Source organism: Acipenser ruthenus, chromosome 23, assembly GCF_902713425.1.
Source record: "Acipenser ruthenus chromosome 23, fAciRut3.2 maternal haplotype, whole genome shotgun sequence".
NCBI lineage: Eukaryota > Metazoa > Chordata > Actinopteri > Acipenseriformes > Acipenseridae > Acipenser > Acipenser ruthenus.
This window is the reverse complement of record NC_081211.1, coordinates 26,133,649-26,153,121: the sequence shown is the minus strand read 5'-3', so window position 1 is coordinate 26,153,121 and position 19,473 is coordinate 26,133,649. Positions and strand designations below refer to the sequence as shown.

The 19,473-nt window shown below is 36.1% G+C and overlaps 3 protein-coding genes across 18 annotated transcripts in view; 1 reads left to right on the top strand and 2 right to left on the bottom strand.

Annotated features, from left to right (window-relative positions):
• Positions 1–5,328, top strand: part of LOC117413262 (transcription factor 7-like 2) — a 48,151-nt gene extending 42,823 nt beyond the window's left edge. For 7 of the 16 annotated variants that reach the window (XM_034022173.3, XM_034022176.3, XM_034022172.3 and 4 more), the window contains 2 exons: positions 512–584; positions 2,675–5,328. In XM_034022173.3, coding sequence (XP_033878064.3) covers positions 512–584; positions 2,675–2,990 — 389 coding nt within the window. In that variant the 3' untranslated portion in view covers positions 2,991–5,328. Of the gene's footprint in view, positions 1–511; positions 585–2,651 lie in introns of all 16 variants that reach the window. The other 9 variants (XM_034022180.3, XM_034022186.3, XM_034022188.3 and 6 more) reach the window with 3 other exon arrangements.
• Positions 5,329–5,846: 518 nt separating this feature from the next.
• LOC117431303 (S-phase kinase-associated protein 1) lies at positions 5,847–10,201 on the bottom strand. Its single transcript, XM_034052100.3, has 6 exons — positions 10,062–10,201; positions 8,567–8,663; positions 8,233–8,306; positions 7,715–7,858; positions 6,756–6,896; positions 5,847–6,363 (listed from the first exon to the last, which is right to left on the bottom strand). The coding sequence occupies exons 2-6, from the start codon at positions 8,661–8,663 to the stop codon at positions 6,328–6,330; spliced, it is 492 nt and encodes a 163-aa protein (XP_033907991.1). The 5' UTR covers positions 10,062–10,201; the 3' UTR covers positions 5,847–6,327.
• Positions 10,202–12,316: 2,115 nt separating this feature from the next.
• On the bottom strand, positions 12,317–18,929 carry LOC117413387 (serine/threonine-protein phosphatase 2A catalytic subunit alpha isoform). Its single transcript, XM_034022519.3, has 7 exons — positions 18,525–18,929; positions 15,565–15,774; positions 15,137–15,310; positions 14,628–14,717; positions 14,314–14,475; positions 14,014–14,132; positions 12,317–13,223 (listed from the first exon to the last, which is right to left on the bottom strand). The coding sequence occupies exons 1-7, from the start codon at positions 18,624–18,626 to the stop codon at positions 13,151–13,153; spliced, it is 930 nt and encodes a 309-aa protein (XP_033878410.1). The 5' UTR covers positions 18,627–18,929; the 3' UTR covers positions 12,317–13,150.
• Positions 18,930–19,473: the final 544 nt, after the last annotated feature.

Here is a 19,473-nt window from a genome sequence, read left to right as displayed (position 1 = left end):
ATAGGGTGTGTTAAGAAAGTGACCCGCTCAGAGCAGCTCAGTGAAAGAACCCACTTAACGGCATGCTCCGTTCTACTCCTCCTGAGTAGCTCAGAGTGCTCTGAGACACTCAGTTACTTAACACACCCATAGTGTAGTGTTGCAATCACAGTTGTATGCCAACAGAGAGGCGGAACGTTGCCCTGCTCTAGAAGTAGCTGTGTTTGGTTGGGTTAGTAAGTGTCGGGAATGATTCAAACAGTACAACATGACTGTTATTGGCAATCTCCTTTAACCCTTGAAAACGGAGGTGCACCTTCCTCATCTGATGGACCAAAGCGGTCCTAAGAACCTGTTAAATAATTGTCTCCTTCTTCTTCTGAATAAAGCAGCTGTGTTTTCAACGCTTCAATAACAAGACGCTAACATTTTATTTTTTAATCTGCGTTCTATTTTTCCCTCTGTTCTGTCCCTCCTCCTCCTCCTTCTCCCTCAACCCCGCTGTCCACTGCGCATGCTGTCTTGTGCTCAGACCCTGGCTCTCCTAAGAAATGCCGAGCTCGCTTCGGCCTCAATCAACAAACGGACTGGTGCGGCCCCTGCAGGTCGGTATCACAACCTCTCAGTGTGCTGCTGCTGCTGCTGGCAATGCTTTCTCTCTGCTGTGCTCTGCATGACTCTGTTACTAACATTACAGAACTACAACTAATGGCCAAACGTTTTGCATCACCTATCATTTTAGGATTGAGACCATTAAAAAAAAATATATATGAACATAATTTAGGTCTTTTATTTACATAATGTAATCAAAGAAACTACACTCATTTTTTTTTTTTTCGTTAAGTATATGGAAAACTACAAAGCACTATGTAATTCACTATGTTAACGTAACATTATTCAGCAGGTTTCATTCGACTTTATGAAATAAAATTCTGTAGGGTGATGATGCAAAACATTTGGCCATAGCTGTAGGCTGGACAGTGCAAAAGAAACTAAGCTGGATAAGGACCTCAAAAAAACAAAAGCAAATGCAAACTGCATTGTGGTTACCATTGCACCCATTTGTAGTTCTTATTGTTCATCTTTTGAACACAATGTCGCTTTTGCCTAGTAATTCAGCTGTTGTTTTTACAGAGAAAATCTGTATTTCCAGCGGCTGTCAGAACTGTCTAGAACACACTCTGCCACCCTTCTTCAAAACATTTAAAAAAAACAAACAATTAAAGTGCATTTTCAAAAATGTTTTGCAATCATTTGATCTCAAACACAGCGGGACTTTGAAATCATTGTAAATAAATAAATAAATAAATAAATAAATAAAAGGGGGAAAAAAGGACCACTAACTTCGATATGGAGAGACGCAGTGTAAGTATGTAAGTGTTGTTCAGTGTTGTCTTGAAAGTTGCCAGTACGGTACTTTGAAATGTACAAAGATTTGATCTATGCAAGGTGCGCTGTGTCACAGATTAACATTTAGGATAACTATTATGACTGTCTGAAGACCAGAAGGGTCATGTCTTTTTATTTTTAACAGATCTGTAGTACTGCTCTGTGAAAAAAGAAAGCAAACAAATTAAAAACATTGCAGAAAATTCCAAGTATGATGTTTATCTCATATGCAAACAATAATTATATATATATTACATCTGTTTTGGTTGGTAATGGCAGTAATGTTATGAGGAATGTAATTGAAAGCATTCCTTTGTCATTCTAACCACCTTGTGTATTGTGTGTGGGTGAAATCCTGTATGACGTTTTTGTTCTTTTCTTTTATCAACATGTTGATAAAAACCCAGCTTCATCTTCATCCCCTCGTATTGCATTGTGGCTGACAAATTTTGCTTTAGATGTCTCTTTCTTATAAGTTTGTATAATTCTGATCTTCCTAGGTAATGTTTTTAAAAGATAATAAACTCACAAAAAAGCTTGCTTTCTGCACTTTGACATTTGTTATGCAAATCTCCATTCACTTTTCAATCAATGCGGTCGAGCCTCTGCATACCACTGTAAACTTTTGATGGTTAAATATGACCTTTTAAGTATGATGAAAATAAAATGCTTCGCTACATGTCAGTTCCCCTTATCAAACAACTTTCCCAGGTCTTTTTGGACTTTACCTCGAATGGTAGTGATTCAAATCTGAACTTACTGATATAGTCTGCCGCGTCTAACCGTGTCATAGTTCTTCTTTTTTATTGTTTGGAAGATTTCCAAAAGAGCAGTGGTTACTGTGTCTGTTAATAAAACGAGTTTCTGGACTGCCCTCTAGTGTAAGCTTGTTAAAATTGAAATAACACATTAGTAATATGGAGCCCAACAAAATGTCCTTGTGGTTAGTACCTATAATCTACTTTTCCATTGAGCAATGTTGCCATGCGTTCATGTTAAACTTAATGCTGAATTGGAATGGGCAGTTCTTTGTAAAACTGTTGGGGCAGGTGTTTAGTATACAGCATGACTGCATGAACACGTTTTTAATAAGGTCTAATGATTTAGACATTCAATTGGGAAAACATAAAAAAAAACCACAGCACATACAACCCTGTTAAAAATGAATCATGAGAAGAAACTATCAAACTATTTCAGACCAGAAAGCCCACTCCCCTTGTTCTTCAATGGCGAATGCTAAATCACTCCACACTGGTGACACTGAATCCACCCTTTATTTACAGATAACTCTCTTGACTGTTCCTAGGAGGAAAAAGAAGTGCATTCGCTACCTTCAAGGAGGAGGGTGCGCCAGCCCCGATTCTTCCGATGGAAGTGCTATAGACTCTCCCCTCTCTCCCACTGACGCCCGCCCTCATCTACATCAAACTCCCGAAGACCTTGCTGGCTCCGCAGACTCATTCCTAAGAGAACAGACCCCCTTCGACCTTTCAGCTAACACCAAGCCCACTGGACTGTCAGTACCAAGTTCACTGGACACACGACTTCGCTTGCCAACGACACGCCAGCCTTCATCATCATCATCATCATCAGTGTACAGTGCCACTATCACACAAACATAGTGTCGCATACAAGAATATAAAAACTGATGCATTAATGAGACTTGCAGGGTACTGAAAATACCTTCCACCAGCATTTTACCATGACAAGAGTAACAAGAAAACCGCCAGCTGCTCAAAGTGTGTTCTGCTTTCTTTACCTGCCTTTGTTTTTGCCCTTGATGCCAAGGAAATGATGCTTGCTCTAACCGTTTCTGGGGCTGTAAGTTTGTCACTGTGTATTAACTGTTAAAATGATAAAACACACAACATTTTGGAATAAATCTACAATCTGCCACTCTGGAAGACAGCTGAGAACAACGTTAAGTCATCTGTATACTGGCATGTTGCATGAATCTCACTAGCTATGCTTTTGCCTACTACTTGCTTTAGAAATGGTACAATCCTGTTAAAGACTGCTATTCGTTACTGAAATGTTTACTGACATTTTAAAAAGGCCTGCTTGTTAACAATATTCATGTTGGTTAGAAACATGCAGGTTCCTTCTGAAGAAATTGGCAAATCCAACCTCAACTGGATTCAGTTGCAATTTCCAAAGATTCTTTGTTTAAACATATCAGATGGGTGTTTTTGTTTTTTTAACTTGAAGCACAAGATTGTACAGTCTGTATTCAATTCTTAATTTGCCAGTAGTTACTCTGCCACATTTATGAAATTATATGAAGTAGGGTAAGGATTTTATGTTGAGGATATTGGGTCATTCCTGATTTTGATAATATCAAGTTTAAAGCACATTGTACTGCATTTTGCAGTACTACAAAATTGATTTGTTAATGTAACTAAGTCAATTGTTGTTTTTTTTTTGGGGGGGGGGGGGGGGTTGGTGCAAAGGCACTTACACGACTCAAGGAAGGTTGAAGAGCTTATGAAATGCACAAAGGTAAAGAAAGCAGCTCTTTAAATTTAATATATTTCTGAAAATGAACATTTTAAAAAATCAGGGTAGCCTAAGTGTTCAGGACCTCAAAGTAAGAAAATAAATAAAACAAAAAATATAAAATATATAAAAACAAAAAAAAAATAAAAAAAAATACTTCTAAACCATTAACTAGTCTAAAAAAAGCAATTTATATCCATGCTTATATTGCAAAAGAATCAGCGTGCTGCTCTACATACAATATCTGCATACTGCAGTCCTAGCCCGGAAGTATATTTTATATAAAAAATGCTCAACGGTCTATACTAGAAGTCAAACTAGCTTGTGCTTTCTGCAGTCTTACTAGCAATTATTAGGTAGAAAAATGGTAATTGTTACTCAGTTTATGGTGTTGAAATTGTGCACTACATTTGCTGGCGTTTTGTGGTTGTGGATAAAAGTGATCTCCATTTCCAAAGTGACATCCATTATGAGATATATTTTTCAGCAGTGCTTCAGTAAAACTGAAGATTGTTGAGTTAAAAAGGTCTCTCAAAGAATAACCAAATGGGTACTGTATGTCTTACGTGGACCTTGGTCAAAATTTGACCCTTTTGATGCTTTAAATGTTTAACACTTTTATATGTAATTGTTTTGTAAAAAAAGAAAAAAAAAATATAAAAATGTTTGCTTTGCTTGTAATGTTTCACAGTCTTGTAGAATTTACAGCTTGTTTTTAAGGTTGTGTTCAACATGTAATTGTCGGTAAGACAAAACAGAAACAGAATCTTAGACGTGACTGTAAACAAAGTGTTGCTGCCAAGAAAAACAGAACAGGTCAATTATTCACATCTGCAAGAAAAAAACAAACTGCTTTTACACCAGTGACAGAAAATGGATAACTTCTCGCTCAATTGTGACTTCTGCCTCACTCTACCAAAAAGAAAAAGATAGCTTTATTCTGTCAGTTAAAATATTTTGTACTCAGTTTTGATAATGGATCTCGCTTCTGAGTACATAAAGCTTATTGTGATCTGTTCTACTCCACTCCAGCTGATGGTGCTGTGATATTAGAATCTACTTTTTACAGTGAAATGCTAAAAATATTACTGTAGGCTTTGGAGTTGCCTGAATAAAAAGCCTTATTAAAGTACATACCAAAAACTTTTTTTTTTCCCCACGTTCTTAGACACCTGATACAATGTCTCAAGTAGCTGGTTTCACAAATACTTTACCATATATATAAATGCAAAAAATAAATCTTTTTTTTTTTTTCTCAAAATTGGATTATTTTGACTTGAAACTTTTTTTTTTTGTTTGTTTTTTGTCTCGGATCTAATTGAGAAAGGTGTTGTGCCATTAATCATCACATTCATGAATGTAGAACTCAGAAATATCAAGCCTAAAAATGTAAACCACTTCATGCATGTAGCAATGATATAGTGTACAGAACATGGATACAAATATTAAATTTGTTTGATTTTACCTTGGAGTGGAGTTTGTTTTATTTGTTCATTAAGAAACCCATCACGGATATTTAAAAATGTATTTTAACCAATAACAAAACTTACGCCAAAACTCAATTTCACATCTTCTATTCAAATAATTAAAAAGTATTTATTTATTGGGTCATTTAAGCTAGAGTGGTCCAAAGGGGTCCTGGTTCTCCACCCCTGTTGTCAATGAATTATTCTTAGCAAGCCCGAAACAGGCTGAAATAATATTTGTATACTGTAGGTCACCCCCGACATACACAATTAAGGGGTATTTCTGCAAAATACAGACACATCAGAAATGTGTACAGGCTTTGGTATACATTATTCAGTAAATTCAAAACATTTTACTTTACAAATCTGTACTGGCCACAGCTGAGTATAAGGGCCCACAAGAGTGCTCCATCAGAGAAGGGTTTTAGTTTCACTTTGTAGGCACAGGCACTAAAGCATTTTATGGTACCGGGACAACTTTCAGCTGGACATGTTGAATAAGAACAGAACACCTCATTCAAAGAAGAAAAAGTAGTTGTTTTGTTTTTATTTTATTATATTGCAATTGTCAGAAACTGGACAGCATACAGATGGATTTGCAAGTGGTTTTATTTACAATGTTTAGCTACCTAAAAGCTGTGGTACACACACACAAAATGAAGTTTCCTGTAAAATGCTAAACATGAACCTCATGTTTAAAAATGGCAACAAGAAAAAAAAAAGTTTGGGCCTTCAAAGGTTCATAATCTTCATTTTCCATTATAAAGAAAACAGTAAAAGAAACCCAGATACATGTGTGAAAACAAAAAGGGAACAATGAGGAGGGGGTGAATAATAAACATTTAAATTATTTGCACCAAACAAGCAATGGGAATTATCATGCTGTGAATGCACAAGTGATTTGCTGCTCTATTTTTACTGCAATAATTATGAACAGCGCAGTGCAACCAGTATTTGGAACGATCCTTACAGCGTGTCAGTGTTAGCAGGTAGAAACTCATTTTTCTTCACACCACTGGTTCTCTTTGCGTACCTAAAATAATAAAAATGTAAAGTTAAGGCTTGAAAGTGCAGCTGTTCACCATGTAATTACAGCAGATCATCCTTTATACAACAATTGTTGAGATCTAGCATCAAATAACTTTATACGTTCAATTCTGCTGTGTGATTTATTTTTCTTTAAATGGATCTCACTTTGGAACCTATCCTTGCATTCATTCTTAATGTTTTGCAGATTACACTGCATTGCCCTTGCTCCCCAGCTCATAGATTATTCATCAATCCTTATTTGTGCAACAGTAATGGTATATCCTTATCTAAACTGCAGAAGTATCCCTATATCAATATAGCAGGCCCCCCAAAGCATTTCAGATTACATTTCTACCTTATAACAAGTAGTGTATGACAGAAGCAAGTCTTCCTTACCTGTGCTTCCTCTTCCTCGGTAAAGTCATTTTTTATATTGAAAGTCTTCCGAATCTCTTCTGGAGTTTTGCCTTTGATCATATTCGCAACTGTCTTACAAGTGACATCTAGAAGGCCCTTGATGTCCAAATAGTTTGCAGCCTGTGTAAAGGAAACAAAAATAAATCAAATCTGAACATAAGACATGTGTACAGCTAAACATAAGATTTAAGGGCTGATCCCTGGGAGAACAAGTGCAGTAGAAATGTTTGCAGGAATGTGGTCAGCCTACATTCTTGTCTTTGTTACACCCAATCTTGTTACAGGAACTTTATTCTATATCATTTAGCACCAGAGTTAGTACTGTCTAGTACCATAAAAAAAAAAATTCATCATCTGTAAATACAAAATGAAGGATCAATGTCATGAAAGTAGAGCACAATATGTACATGTAAAAATGAAAGTGTGACAAATACACAGACATGCGCCCCCTTATGTCCCCAGAACACTCACTGTACAAGTACACAGTCTGAGAAGGGGTAACACCTACTCCAAGGAATAAGCTAGCTGCACAATTTCTGTCAGGAGCTTGAGAGATCTTAACACCTGTGGTCTTACTCTTCAGTTGGTAAATACAGCCAGTAAAGTGATATGTCACAAGTACTTCTAATCACACAAGTCTTTAGATATGGTATAAATTAGTTTTACAGACCCCCTTCCTTTGCTGACTGATAAATGAACAGGTCACAAAAGGTCAATCCCAACTGAATTGACCTGGTAGGCTAATGTTACATCTAGGAATTCTGTGCAGCAAGAAACACTTGACGGAGTAGGATAGAGTAACTATTGCACAAGTAGACAACTGGGCCAACCCATAAGGTCCTCATGATAAACAACTTGAAATCAGTCAAGTTGGTCCTCATTTTCTTGAGCATTTAAGTTTGTTACTATTGTGAAAGTTGAAGTAAAGAGTTACCTACCAAAATTAGTTCAAAAAGAGTCCCCTGGTCTACTTTGAGGAACTCCTGATCCCAGACAGGGATGTCGTCTGTTCTCTTCTCTTTGTTTTCATCATCCTCAGGAGGAGGGGGGTCATCCTTGTGATGAGTGCACCACTGGATTACCTAGAACAGTATGAAATGCAGACCATTTGAAAACTGAAGGATTAAGGGAGTAGGGTCCATGCAGCACAGCTCTTCCAAATGTATTCTAAGATTTTCAGTGTTTTACACTTCATTGCACAAGTTACAGAAAAGCTACAGAACAAAATAATTAATTTCCCGTCATGGATACAAAAGAAGGTTGACATAACATGAAGATTATTTCAATTACAACTCACTGATAGCGTATGTCCCTAACTTCTTGTATTTTACAAACTCATTGCATTGGGAAGCACAAAATGAAAGAGAAAGGAAAGAGAAAGTGAGAGAGAAAGGAATCAATATAATCTGCAGAATAAAAAGCTCTAAGGGCTTCAGTCTTTAGCAAGCAACTTTACCTTTTTAAGAATAGCTGCATTAACATTGGGAAGAGGAACAGGATCATCATCACCTTCGTCATCCATTCCTAAATCTGGATGTATGAAACATAACAAGTTATAAAAATAAATAAATAAATAAAATAAAGCACAGCTTTCCCTGCTGTTAGAGAATGTCAGTATTCTGTACTTTCCCTGGACTGTAGCACTGAAAAGTTAATACAATTAAAATAATATCTTACTCTAAATTCCTTGACAAATGATTTAGAACTAGGAAGGTGTACAGTGTGAATTTCTGCTAAATTGTTTTACACCTCATTCCTTAGTCACTATATGTAAAATTCAAACATATTACCTTCCAGCATAGTCTTAATTGTTACAGACTGTTTTGCAATTTCAACATCAACTTCAAAAATCTCTCCATCAGAACTCTGTAGTTTAATGGTGGGCATCTGGAATGAAATGGTATACAAATGTTTTAATCTCACTATTTTCACAATTGGCAAGCCGTATTGATAGTGATTCTGGTAGTTTACATCTTCAAGCATTCCCGAAGTAAAACGGTAAAAAAAAAAAAAAAAAAAAAAAAACAGCCCCAAAAATATGAATTTTTTTCACCAAAGTTAAAATCCCAAACATCGTAAACTGTCTCCATTTAAGACACAGTGAAAAGAATATTAAAGCAATTTGATACAATTGACTGGAAATTGTACAAAAAAACCCCTCTGTACAGTAGTAAGTTAAATGTAATACAGTACATTTGTTAAAATGTTTAATATAGGGGAGATGTTTCTACACAGCTAAGCATCTCATCTGAATTAAAAAAGGGAAAGAGAAAACTCCAAGTTTCCCATGTTTAAGGGAAGGGTATCGGACCCAGAAATCTTAATCCACTGAAACATTAGATCAAACGTCCAAACCAGAATCTTGTAAAATCAGATAATTCCATGCTCAACGACTATGCATTATTCTACAATGCTTACACCCTGCAAACACAACCTGTCACGTCCGTGATTCACTTATTTATATATCTTTATATCTGGATCCCAAGAGCTATAAAGCGACCAAGAAGACGACCTCCGGGAAGATGGCAAAATGAAATCAGGAAACACGCTGGAGCAACGTGGATGAGGGATGCAGCAGACAGGCTTTTGTGACAGAATCGTGGGGGGGCCTTCATCCAGCAGTGGATTGAAAAAGGCTGAAGATGATGATGATGAGATAGAGATATATATATATATATATATATACACATATACACACACACACAAACCATTGTGACAGGCAGGGACGTAAGAGTTAATGACTACAGATGCAAAAAACGATAAACATGAATGAACTTATGTCAAATACTATTTAAAAAATATTGTAAATTATTTGATTATCTAATTATGTGTTACTATTACTGTTCTATTAATATACAATACGCTTAATAGCATTTCTGAACAAGCTAGTAATATTGTAAACATGGTGGCGACTTTCTTTTTCCTGCTGTCATCGCTCTTAAAATATCCACTGATCCGACGGGATAAGGCCTGCAGGACACTCATAGAAAACAATTCTATTTATTTATTACCCCATTTAACGTACAAACTAATTTTTTGCCGTGCCTTTTTAGTGTTACGGCGGTTGTTTTGTTTACTTGTATACCACCGATTTAGAAAAAAATTATATAAACAAAACACTCAGTCATAAGGAAGGCCTCTCCTAGCAACCACACTCGAGAAATCGAAACATTTCGTTTTTAAACAAAGAAGGGAGAAAAGGTTGATTACACATAACGCAAAGTCCAAACGGCAATCATTTTAACCAGTTCATATATTTCAAAAACAGTTTAAAGTAATACTTACAGCGAATAAACAATTACTTCACAGATATAAGCAAATACGACGTGTGTCCCAGTAGCACAAACTGCAAATATTCCGTTGCTTTTTGTAACTGCACCACGGCGACGCCACGGTAGGGCGGCACTTGTAGTGCCTGTTTTGTTTTTTTCTACTTTCTGCCGTCAGTTTTCCAGTTTATTAAGGAAATACATATTTTTACGTTATTTTGCATTTTAATTGGCGCAATTTCACATTTAAACGTTAAAGTCCATGTTTAATTATATATCACTTAGGTGTTTTGCACAGGCAGAGTTGAGTGCGTCACATATTATTATTGCAAGGGGAGGTGGAGGAAGATGTGGGCTGTTGTGCTTTATGCAAAGATTTTTATAGTGCAGCTATCATCGCGATTTACTTTATTGTTTTTTAGCTGATATTAACAGGGATATGGGGTTTTAGAATCGGCCCAGAAAACAGTCTTCATGTGCTCTGTTAAATATATAATCAGCAGCAATATATTGTCAGATTGTCGATCATAAGTTGTACTCAATGACATTATGGATTGTCCAAAAAACTGGACAGACAGTCCAACAATTTAAGTATTTTACTAATATATATTATTATTTTCTAGTAAATACTGATGTTCAGGTGCAATTTTTTTAATATAATTTAAGAGTCTTACAGTATACAAAATAAATCACAATTGAAGCAGGATTTCTAAGAAAACTTCAACAATAAACCTGACGATCGTGTGGTGCATTGCAACATCTGTTTTGCCTAAGTTGGATGATGCGGTAAACAATGTTTTTGTTATCGCAATGTATGTATCGTGTGCATTTGATGGATCTAATGATCTGTTTAGTGAAAATTACAGAGACATGCATTTTGGGAATGTTATTTTATTTGCATCACTAGTAGAAGTAATGGTCAAGATAAGCAAATATGAGTAATGGTCTTTCTGCTGTTATTTTTCAGACATTTTAAGCAAACTAACACAAAACAATACTTAACCAGTTAAAATATAAAACTAGAATTTCGGTCTTGAGAAAGACAAATGCAGAATCAATGGGATGAACATAAGTTAGTGACATTTATTTTCAGGTAGGCGATGTCAATCCTCCTACAGGTTTGTCGTTCAATAAAAAAGTAATTTGAAAAAGTACGCAAAACCAACTTAAACTCCTGTTTTTTTTTCTTCTTCAAATTACCGATTCAAATGCGATAAAATATGTATGGTTACATCCTCTTACCAGCCACTAAACCTCAGAAAGCACCCTTATCTAAAGCAAACCCAATCATTTATTCCCTTTGGTAATTCAGGTTTCACTGTATTGCGTATGTGAAAGCAGGCTGAATTGTTAAACCTAAACAGCAAACAAAATAAAATGAAGTACTGCTTTAATTACATGTAAAAACATTTCTTGAGGCAGCTGTCAGATCCCTGTCAGATTAAAGTGTTCACCCCAGCTGTAATTGGTACAGAATTAAATAAAAGATTTCTACTACTACTTCTATTGGCCTTCTATCATTGACCTTTCATGCCTGAAGTCAGTGGTTTAGATCCCACCTTCTTTGCCAGAAGTCAGAGCTCATCCAGTGTGGTCACAATTTATGCTTAGACAGTAGCCTTTGTAAACGTAAATATTTTACTGTATTGTACAGTTTACAATGAAGGTGGTGCAAAATATCCCTAACTTAAAATCATGGAGATTCACAAGAGGTTTAGTATTGCATATGTACTAGAAATACATAAATGTATTCTACCAAAAAAAAATATTATCTGAAAACTGTTGGATAAGTCTAGCCCATTCCTTTGGGATTGACAAGTTTCGGCATCAAAGAAAAAAAAAATTATTTAATCTGTGCTAGTTTGTAAATTGCTCGATTCCTTCAAAACTTGATTGCATGACTTTGGCAGCTTGCAAATGCCATTTAGATAATTGAAGCCAGATTGTCTTGAGTGCGGAATAGATGTTATAATTAGCTGTACTTCTCACCAGTCCTTGTTTACTGAGCTTTGCATCCTGAAATCAAATACAGTGCTCTGAATGGGTCATCTTCCGTAGTAGTAAAAATAAATCCGCTCAACACAAGAACCACAAGCTGAAGTTACATCTTGACATATGCACCAATGCACAAACATGTTAATGTTAACCCAAGTGGCATCTTGTTTCACACCATTTTTATAATCCATCACATCAGCATTTGGCATTGAATCAGTGTATACCTGAACACCCCCCCCCCCCCCCCCCCAAAAAAAAAAACAACTGCACATGAAATTTTCAGAAGGAACAACTTCAGTCTTTAATATTATTCACCTAGAGCCTTCAATACAGACATAAACCCATCAAAAAGTGTTAGTGTTTCCATTTAAACAATGGCATTCAGCTTTCTCTCCAAAACAAGTAAACCAGACATGTTTAAGCACTTGGTTCACAAGTTTATTATGGGAAGAAATGCAGGACATCTCTGAAGCAGAATTTCAGAAGACAGACAGAGTGGAAAGTTATTCTAATCAAGTATGAACCCTGTAACAAAACAATGAAAAAAATAAAAACCGAACAAAAAACACAGGAAGAGTGCAGACAAAAATCAGGATTAAAATGAACAGAATTTCCTGAAAAATAAAAAATACGATTTAAGTATTCACACAAGTAAAGGAGGCCTTGGTATGTATTGGTTTTAAAATGTTCTTTAAGCTCCAATAATTGTTTACTGCTATCTTGTATCTACAGTCATGCTGAGTAAAGCTATAGCTATATGGAAAGTTATCATTTTTACTTTGTTTTTTTCAATCTCTAGACAAAGCAAAAGTAACTACAAACTGTAATAGGCCAGAAACGGTGGCTTGTTGACCTGGCGATAAAAACAAAACAAAGTTCTTAGAACATCATGCACGGAGGAATTGGTGCAGTCTTAAATGATCATGGTCTTCTCAGACTGAGGCTTTTGGATTTCAAGTATGGCACACCTTTTGGTCCTTGTACAGCGAGTTTGAATGTTTAAATAAGGTTGGTTAACTGGACAATTTGAAGTTACTGTTGCTCTTCACCCATCTCGTTTAGGCAGACTGTATAATTCTGGCAATACTGTACAGATTTTAAGATTCGGTTTTACAGGAAGTAATCAGGAGTGCGACGTGTCACATGGGGCTCTCCTCTGCGAGGTGCAGGGTCAAACTGCAAGCTGTAGAGCAGGAGAGAGAGGGGGAATAAAAAGAGGAGTTAACTCTTGGGGAAAAGGTGAATGGTTCAAGGCATTGGAGACTAAGAATGTACAGAACAGACAGCAGCAATGTGAACTATCTCATTTTATTTATTTATTTATTTTTTTAAAGGCGAGGGTGTTGCACTAAACTTAAAAAAAAAAAAAGAATTGCAAGTCAATCTGCTATATAAAAGACAATATTTTCTGCAAAAAGCTAATGTGCGATCTCTTCACAACACTTTCCCTTAAGCTTTTACTTTTGTTTGTTTCTCAAAAGCACACTACCAGAATGAACAACAAGCATTTAACAACTAGATCGCGGTTGTGAAAAAAACATATATACTGGGGTAATTCCAAGGTATTCATCAATCTGCAACAGTGTACAACTGTATCATTTAGAAGAATACTAAAGCCCTGAGATGGACTAAGTTTTTTTTTTTTTTTTTTTTTTATTATTTTGGTGGCTTTGATTTGATATAGTACAGCTGTTAGACAGACAAACAGTGAAATGATGACCCTATTTCCTTTGTATAACTCAATGATTGCATGATGAACCAGGATTTGACCAATTCAATTTCCTTGCAAATATTCCATCTGCAGTATCAAAGCAAAGTGTTTTTATTGCCTTCTTTGAACTTGCTGCTGAAGATATTTTTTGCACACTTGTTAATGTGTATTTTAGCAGCTTGTTTAAGATTAAACACAGAGTATATTGAATATTCCAGACACTACTTTAGGCACTGTAGTAATTGTATGCTGCAGTACTTACAAGGAGTATTTAAGAGTGTCATCAAGTTCCATTATGGCAGCCTGGTTGCCGCAGCGATAACAGTAATTTGGTGCACTGAAAATGGTTACCACATTGCGATCATGACACCAGTTGTACCCCTGCAAAACAGTGCATCTGTTAGTCTATGCAATGCAGACAAGTACTAAAAAATGATTTGCACAATTTAAGATAACTGGAATATGGGAAATCAATTTTGTAATTTAAATTCATAGCTCTCTGACCCATTTTGCTCCACAAGTAAAACAAATCTTTGTAAAAAGATTCCCAATGTTTCCTTACCTCCATTACCAGCTGATGAGCTCGTGAGACCAAGGTAAGGCCATTGGCATGATTAAAAGTTTCAGAAATATCCTGACCAAAGGTGTAACCAGCACCTCGCGGAGAGATTCCCCAACCACCACGGTCATCTGGATCTGACCACAGTAAGTCGCACATTGGACCCTAAAAAAGAAAAATAAATCAAGTTAGATTTTTTTTTGGTTTATGATTAACATTAACCTAAAGACAGATGCATTTATTATACCTAGTAATCACAGCTTTTCTGACCACAGTACTCCATTTATTGAGGAACAATGAAGTTAAACTGAATGTACCTCATGTGGAACTTCCTGTAAACGATCAAGGGCTCTGATGTGATCCAGTGTATCTATAGACGGTGACAGCCCTCCATGGAGACAGAAAATCTATATTAAAAAAAATAAATATGCAAGTCAGCATTGCATCAGGAACATTAAACCAGATTATTCAATGAACAAATCAATGATACCTTAAACTGGCACCTACCGCATTGATCCTCAACATTCCCCACTCTTACTAAATAATGCTGTATAGAAACCGTGTCCATGTCACAAAATAAAACGCCTGTCACTCGTCTTTCTAGCAGTTTCATTATGCTTCATATGTCTTCTCTACATGAGCCGCAAACACAAACTGAATGAATCAACTCCAAACTTTTAATATCTTAACCAATCAGATTTCCATTAGTTAAGCATCCATCAAGTTCATTTAAACTGTAGGTAAACAAGTATACTCAAACACACTAGTTAAATAGAGAAACAGATTTTTAAACAGGCTAAAAATTATTAAATATGTGAATTCTTACCTGACCGTCTACCAAGGCAGTTAGAGGAAGATAATCAAAGAGGTCTGTGAAGTATTTCCAAACGTTTGCGTTGCCGTATTTCCTTAAACACTCATCATAAAAACCATATACTTGTGTGATCTGTCGGCTTTCATGATTCCCTCGAAGGATTGTGATGCGTTCACGATATCGAACCTGAAAAATAAAACGCCACTTCAGGAAAGAGGACCACAAGCTTTTATTTACATGATCATTGTTGTCGTATAGCTAAGCATGAATCAGTGTTCGTATACAACAGTTTCCTTACGAGCAAGCTAAATAAAGGTTTTTACGAGTATGTTACCTCCAGTAAGTATTAAAGAACCCTGGTGTGAGTAAAAAGAAAAAACCTTCTCTAACTTAGCCTTAGTAAAGCACGCTCAAGATAATAATGACAAATTATTAAGTACCTTAAGAGCTACAAGCAATGTGACTGTTTCCACAGAATAATACCCTCTGTCAACATAGTCGCCCATGAAAAGGTAGTTTGTGTCTGGTGATTTGCCTCCGATTCTGAATAGTTCCATAAGGTCATGAAACTGCCCATGGACGTCTCCACAGACTGTGACTGGACACCGCACCTCCTGGACATTTGATTCTTTCGTTAAGATTTCTTTAGCCTAAAAATCAAACAAAATAGCAATTACAAAAAGAACCAATGTTGATTAATATGCACTTTACCTAATAGTGGTGATGTAATTTAAAATGTCCTGCAAAACACTAATGTGAATGTAAGATACAGTTTAATTACAGTCTGGTCCATAATCTGGAAAACAAATCGCACATCTATAATGTGACAGACTGATTAGGTCAGTATTTCCAGATCGTGACAGGACACATTTTTGCCAGAGGAGTTTAAGACAGTTTAGGATAACTAAACAATATCCATAACCAAATGAGACAGAGGAAACACAGAATAAAGTTAATCGTCCAGAAAATCTAAATGACACCTACAATATCAGTCATACAGTTGGAAGTCAAGGACGACAGCACAGTTTGAGCAATTTTTAAAAGTACTGACCAAACAAAATGGTTTGATGTCCCGGCTAATTGTATCTCAACACAGGATCTAATGGCAGGGAGGGAAAGACTTATTTTTTTATTTTTATTTAGGGGTAAATACCCTAAGCCTTCCTTACAGGATTCAACACCAAATAAAAGGAATAACCCTCCATTCAGTCATTTAGAAAATTCTGAAAATCTGTATTATAATGAAGTCTCGTGTTAAATGCGTGGCCACTTTAGGGATTCTAGAGTGACATCTGAAAAATCAATAGGGAGTCGCAACAAGTGCACTTTGCAATTTGTAAAACAAACTGACATGGGTGAGTGCACACTGAGCACAAACTGTTGAGCAAGTAAACTACGCTGTATAAAAGAAAGTAACATTTTGATTGGGGTATAAATCGTTTGTTTCAAATGTACAGAAGTTTAGTAAGTGTTATGTAGTTTGCCTTTAGAATGCCATTCCGGTTGGTGTAAACCTATTCCCCTGCATGTTACTGTAGGTATTTGTCAACATGGCTAGCTATCCAACAACACCCGCAGGTAAATGTGGGTCTGCATGCCTTCAGTTTTATGCAATGCTCCTAACCTGTACTGACAAAACCTCATGGGAGAAGAAGCCCCTTTGCAGGCTAGTATTACACGGCTGCTTCTGAAAAGCAGACCGCCGTGTTAAACACAAAATGACGTATCAAAAGGTATAATGTAAAATACAACCACAACCCTGTAGACAAAACTCTTCTGTGTCACTGCACACTTTCCAGGGTTACCATTCTGGGAAGATCACATAACCATTCTACAATAAACTGTTCCATTGTGTGCCTATAAATTATAGTTATACAGGGTTTGTGTATTACTAGACTCTACTCTCACCAGTAGGTTTACTATGTGTGATTAATCTTGATTTAAAAAAAAAATTAAAAAACACAAACATGTTTAACCTGTTCATTTCTTTCAGGAAATGTCCCAGACTGATGCTCAACTGCTAAGCATAATTTGTTACACAATAAGTTATCAATACTATGGGATGACCATAAAGAAAGCCGTTTCCTAAAAGATTAATATGTGGGAGAACCAAGCAAAGTTGTGTTTATTTATAAACTGGCCGATTTCTAAAATGCTGACCAACTGTGGTCTCCTGACCTACAATCATGCTGTGTGTGCTCAACAGCAAGTGAAAATGACTAAGTTTGATATGCTCTCAAATCTATTAGTCATCACAATAGTTCAATTACTTTTTCGCTGATTTGCAAGTCAGAAATCTTACTTAGCCTGTGTATTCCATTGAACTTTTTAAAAGACACACTTTTTGAAGGATTTTTAACTAAACAGGGCAAATGAAAATCAATATGCAGACAAATACTAACAAAAACTAATTGACTGTAGTTTATGAATGTTAGTGCAAGGAAGTTTGATTTTCTTAAACAAAACAGACCTATAAATAGATATTTTCAAACACGTCTATAGGCTTATTTACACCAGGCAGTGTGTTTAGATCGAAAACAGCTAAGGATATGTATGACCTGGGCACACCCCTTGCCTCTCACGAATACAGTATATTGTTCCTCGACTCACTTAACAAAAAAAATGTTTGTTGTTTTATTGTAATAAAAGTTGTCAAACAATCCAGTTAGGTCTTCAATTTACAGTATGCGTAAGTACCGGTCTTTTACATAAAGGATTCAATCAAAGAAAATTAGTTAACTATTTTACAGGTGAGGCAATATAAAAAAAATGAATTAAAATATATAAAATAATGAAACAAAAATGTATGACTATTTAAAAAAAATAAAATAACCCTGCAGTATATGCCGTAATGTATTTTGCTTTTTTTAACTTCGGTTGTGAATGGAGAGGCGCCATTTTAGGATTCTTGGTGGAAAAAATGCCAATGGAAATGATTGAGAAGGGGGCGCAGTCAATTGTTAAAACATAAATAGCTGCACACACAGTGCAGAAGTAACTCTCCAAGATTTACGAACCCTTTAGGCAGTGAGTTAACCGTCAGCCCTATGCAAACGCGTATACTGCATTATTTTATGTTAAAAAGCAGTCTTACAATCGCCCTAGAATATTCTGACATATTAATATGTAATGAACGCAAAACGGAATGCTGGGAATGCGGGCAATGCGTAAGCGAAAAGGTGAATGCAAGATTTCAAACGAGTAACAATGATTTATCATTCATACATTACAAACCGTTACCCATGGCAATTCATTCCGCCATCTTAAATATTATAAGCCGGTGTGCAGTGCAATACAAAAAGGATCCGGCAGCACGTCCAATCCATTTCGATTACCGGTACACACACAGAAACCCGTTAAAAATAGACCTGTCTTAGCTTATTTTTTAAAATTTATTTACCTTTTCGCAGAGCGTTTTGACTTGACTTTCGGTTAGCTGCTTGCATTCGTTGAGTTGCTCGACCCATTGATCTATTTCCTTCGTGAACGCCTTTTCGTCCATTTCTGATTGTTAATAAACAGATAATTTAAAAGAAAAAAAAATACCCCCACGGAACAGAGTATACGCTACACAAACTCCCCGACTCCGTGCTATCTAATAGCCCTACAAATGCCAGTCCCAAAGAGCAGGAATTATTACAAAAATGTAAAGAAAAATGGGTGAGAAATGCGAAGACGTCAGCCTCCTCTGTCCCTGCCTCTCCGGCTGTGCCTAATGGCGGCTCTGACGTCACTCGCTCGGTGTTGATCACTTACTTCCTGTTCTAAGAGGAAGCAAACAAAACACAACCTACCATAGATAAAAACGGAGCGAATTGGGATGTGTGTGTGCAGTTTATATTTGAAATTACATGTAAAGACTTGGAAAAACCAGTATTTTTTTTAATTTAACATATCCTGTGCAAAAACTTTCTTCAACGATTTATCATAACGTACGGTAAATTAATGTGAAAAAAAATACATAGTGTTTTATATTATGTTTTTTTCCTCCCTTTTTTTTGTTTGAAACTAGTGACACATGTTGTTCTCGTTGTAATATTTATTCCTTCCTGTTTTTTGTTTGCAACTAGTGACACATGTTGTTCTCGTTGTAATATGAAACAACTAATGCAAAACCTGAATAACTTTCAATGTAAAAAAAATAAAATAAAAAATAGCCACAGAAACTGGCACAGGAAGGTGAAAACAACCCGATTAAAAGCAAAGTCTATACCACACAAGTATGATGACCGACTGCATTGTGCGGCAGAACCCGATACTGGATTGATTACAACAGCACGTTTGATGGTAGTATTGCATAACTTAATTGGTGGGAGTTCCCATAAGTAATTCGTGATTACATTCCTATA

Excerpts from the sequence above, each read along its gene's own strand:
- LOC117431303 (XM_034052100.3), bottom strand. The coding sequence starts at position 8,663 with ATGCCCACCATTAAACTACAGAGTTCTGATGGAGAGATTTTTGAAGTT. Across the intron at positions 7,859-8,232 it reads ATGCAGCTATTCTTAAAAAG|GTAATCCAGTGGTGCACTCA; the intron begins GTAAAGTTGCTT and ends ATACTGTTCTAG. Across the intron at positions 6,897-7,714 it reads CTCTTTTTGAACTAATTTTG|GCTGCAAACTATTTGGACAT; the intron begins GTAGGTAACTCT and ends TCCTTTACACAG.
- LOC117413387 (XM_034022519.3), bottom strand. The coding sequence starts at position 18,626 with ATGGACGAAAAGGCGTTCACGAAGGAAATAGATCAATGGGTCGAGCAA. Across the intron at positions 15,311-15,564 it reads CATTGCTTGTAGCTCTTAAG|GTTCGATATCGTGAACGCAT; the intron begins GTACTTAATAAT and ends TTTATTTTTCAG. Across the intron at positions 14,133-14,313 it reads CTCATCAGCTGGTAATGGAG|GGGTACAACTGGTGTCATGA; the intron begins GTAAGGAAACAT and ends ACTGTTTTGCAG.